This window comes from Aedes aegypti, chromosome 1, assembly GCF_002204515.2.
Source record: "Aedes aegypti strain LVP_AGWG chromosome 1, AaegL5.0 Primary Assembly, whole genome shotgun sequence".
Lineage (NCBI taxonomy): Eukaryota > Metazoa > Arthropoda > Insecta > Diptera > Culicidae > Aedes > Aedes aegypti.
The window spans coordinates 164,497,486-164,500,481 of NC_035107.1; the positions used below are offsets into that span (position 1 = coordinate 164,497,486).

The following is a 2,996-nucleotide window of genomic DNA, read 5'->3' on the forward strand; positions in this document are numbered from 1 at the left end:
CGTAGTGAGATTAAAAATCACCGCAGATGGTTATTAGTGATTGATCTATTGATCACGTCGCTTCCTCTTGCGAGAGCGAGTGAAACACTTGTTCGGCGTACAATGCGATTTTTGAATTATATCGCGAATTTGGTTAGGCGTGAATATATCATTGATCGCATTACTAAACATTGATGACTCCCACATCTCTACCTTATCACACTAAACCAATTCCATGACAACTGTGGAGATGCAGAGGCATACTCGGTCTCTAGTAACAAAGGTTGTCTAACTAACATTCCTTCCTTTCCTCTGTGCAACTTCGATTGTTCTGGTCAATCACGTAGTAGCAACTATGATTTGTACGGTGATCTATGCTCATGCTCATGCTCAATACCAAGAACATTAGTTTCAATTTAAAATTTGATTCTTGACAAATGGCCTTGTTTGTTAAATGGGATGAAACAACTAGAAAAGATCAACCTTTTTGTAAACAAAATTCACAATACAGTTTTTTAAGCTTTAGGGAGATGTCAAGTGTTTGACAAGGATCTGACAGCAGTACAAATATTTGTTTGACATTAGAGAAATTTTAATAGAATCAGACATATGTTTGTACTGCTTTCAAATACTTGCCAAATATTTTAGACGTTTGTATTAAAAGCTTTAGCAAAACAAGTTTGTATGATGAACATGGATGTGATACTTTTAAACAGAATTAACTCAACTAGAAGTGTTACTCTATGAGTACCTTTAAGTAGCATATCATAAAGCAAAATTTTCAAGATATTCTGGCTATTAATTCAAAATATTGTATCTGTTCCTGAGTAAAGTTTAAGGGTAGAAGTTAAAAAAAGTAGAATGAAATGTCATTAATTTCAATAAAACTTTTCATCAACTTTCATAAAAATATGTTGTTGTTATGTTTTCTTATGTCCTGATATATTGTCACCTTCTTCTATAGTTTTGTAACAAATGTTTATGATTGATAGTTCCAACTCAACAATTATGCCGATTAGGGTAAAAAGTAGTGCACAGGATCCCTCTCTTTCCAGCACTTATTGAGCCAGAAGGCTTTTTCACACAAGTTATCCCCTTGCGGATAGAGACATCGTTTGAACCAGTTTAACGTAATGAGGTGCATTGATTCCGGTAAGAAATCCTGTATCTTCACGTAATGAAATTCTCCGTTATCATTGACAACACCTGCCTTGTGGAAGAGACAGTTCATGTAACACTTCAGGTTATCATCTTCGTGTATTTCTTGGTCACTGAACCGTTTTATAGCGTCTGCAAAGAATAAAATACACGATACATTAAATGTTTCTGAGGTCCAACAAACATGGAACGCTTATGAACGGTGGGTTATTTTTAGATGAAAACGCAAAATTGATCACATGGTATGAGGTTGAAATTTTCTTGTTGCTTTCTGGAACCTTGAAAACCTGAAAGAGCTTCGTAAATGATAGGTTGCAAGTTGATTGTGATGTATATGGTTTTTATTTATTTTTGAATTTAATTTTTGTTTTTAGAAATTTCAGCAAGAGCTCACAAACATACAAGTTATGTTTCATCCTACTCTTCTATAAGTTAAGGGTAAAAATGTCTTTAAAATCAAAAACTATTGCCTTCATCAGTTAGAAAGATTTTTTTAATATGTCATCTCATACTATTAACCTACGCTTAACAGAAAAGACTATGTCTTATGTTTTTGGAAAATAAAAGTGAAATGAAATGAAACATAATTTAAAACAGTATTGTTAAATCACTTAAGAGGTAAAATTAACTCATTGCCTTTCGATTGAACCAAAGAGAGTTTCACAAGAGAACAAGAATATAATTACCTTCGGATGCACCAGTTTCAGCTACGCAAGCATCGTGCATTGGTTTCATTTTCTCTAGAAGTTCCGGTGGAGGATACTGGATAGAAAAAAAAACACACACACACATGAAAAGTAATTATGGATATCTGGATAGATATAAATCAGCATACATTGGCATCTCGTCTTGGCTCTTGGCAGTTGATAACTCCAACCAGAAAAAGCAGAAGCAAAGTCGTTACCATTGCTGCTAGCCCTTATAGATCTTCGTATTTCCCGTGACTTTTCTTTTTTAGATTTGGTTGTTTTGCTTTACGATGCTTTTTTATTTTGTTAACTTCTGCAATAAAACCAGGATCGTTTGTCCGCTTCAAGGATGTTGAGTTCCCTAGAATAGCCACCGATTTGATGTCAGGTGAGGGTGAGCTTCGAGATAATTAGAAAAAAATCTTCCCACTTGCACTTGGAGAGCACAATAAAAGCGAGCAGGAAAAATTCTACCATCCTGAAACAACAGCAGAAACAGTTTTCCTCTTAGAGACAAAAGCACAAGCATGTATAAAAGAACAGGCGAATTTGCGGCAAAATGTGGGAAGAAAAATTAAAAACGACTAACTAACCAACAAACGCCCGTCTTGTCGGTTCTCACCGGTGGAACGTGTGCAACGATGCAGCTGCAGTTCGCTTGAAACAAAAACTGTAGATGCTCTCATTAATTTTGTTCAGTTTTATACTATACACAAACACACCCACAAGCACCACAATTGAGTGCCCGACTGGAATCCACTCAGTCCAAGCGACGACAGAGTAACTACCGGTACTAGGCGGCGAAAGGAAACACGACATCCGACTTTCGTTATTCTTTTAATTTAGTTTCAGAGAATTGTATCTTTCTTTTCGATGTTTGGAAAGCTATTTAATCGTTTCTTTTCTAAGAACGCAGAAATACTCATCAATCGACATATAAATTTGTCTGTCACTCAAGATCAATTATTATTATATTTATTTAGTAGATTTTCAGAGAATGGAATATCATTATGTCAATCTTTCTGTCACTCAATCTGCAATGCCTATAAGTTGAATACTGGAGGTATATCTGTAGGTGATAAGTTATAAATATTGATAGAAGGCTAGAGAAGAAGCAGAAGACCAGAAATAAAAAGAAGAAAAGTAATATAAAAACAGAAATAAACTATA

The 2,996-nt window shown here is 34.9% G+C and overlaps 1 protein-coding gene across 3 annotated transcripts; it reads right to left on the minus strand.

The window, feature by feature from the left end:
- Positions 1-875: 875 nt before the first annotated feature.
- Positions 876-2,528, minus strand: LOC5569912 (pheromone-binding protein-related protein 6). 3 transcript variants are annotated; one of them, XM_021852995.1, is made up of 5 exons: positions 2,420-2,528; positions 2,257-2,304; positions 1,973-2,187; positions 1,824-1,899; positions 876-1,269 (listed from the first exon to the last, which is right to left on the minus strand). In XM_021852995.1, exons 3-5 carry the CDS (start codon positions 2,042-2,044, stop codon positions 995-997), a joined length of 423 nt encoding a protein of 140 aa, XP_021708687.1. In that variant the 5' UTR covers positions 2,045-2,187; positions 2,257-2,304; positions 2,420-2,528; the 3' UTR covers positions 876-994. The 3 variants fall into 3 exon arrangements, with proteins under 3 accessions (XP_021708687.1, XP_021708698.1, XP_001658813.1); XM_021853006.1 differs by lacking the exon at positions 2,257-2,304 and having other exon boundaries at positions 2,420-2,519; XM_001658763.2 differs by having other exon boundaries at positions 1,973-2,304; positions 2,449-2,509.
- Between the last annotated feature and the right edge of the window lie 468 nt (positions 2,529-2,996).

Coding starts and splice junctions, on each gene's coding strand:
- LOC5569912 (XM_021852995.1), bottom strand. CDS start 2,044: ATGGTAACGACTTTGCTTCTGCTTTTTCTGGTTGGAGTTATCAACTGC. Junction 1,900..1,972: donor AGCCAAGACGAGATGCCAAT/GTATGCTGATTT, acceptor TTTTCTATCCAG/TATCCTCCACCGGAACTTCT. Junction 1,270..1,823: donor TGAAACTGGTGCATCCGAAG/GTAATTATATTC, acceptor TATTCTTTGCAG/ACGCTATAAAACGGTTCAGT.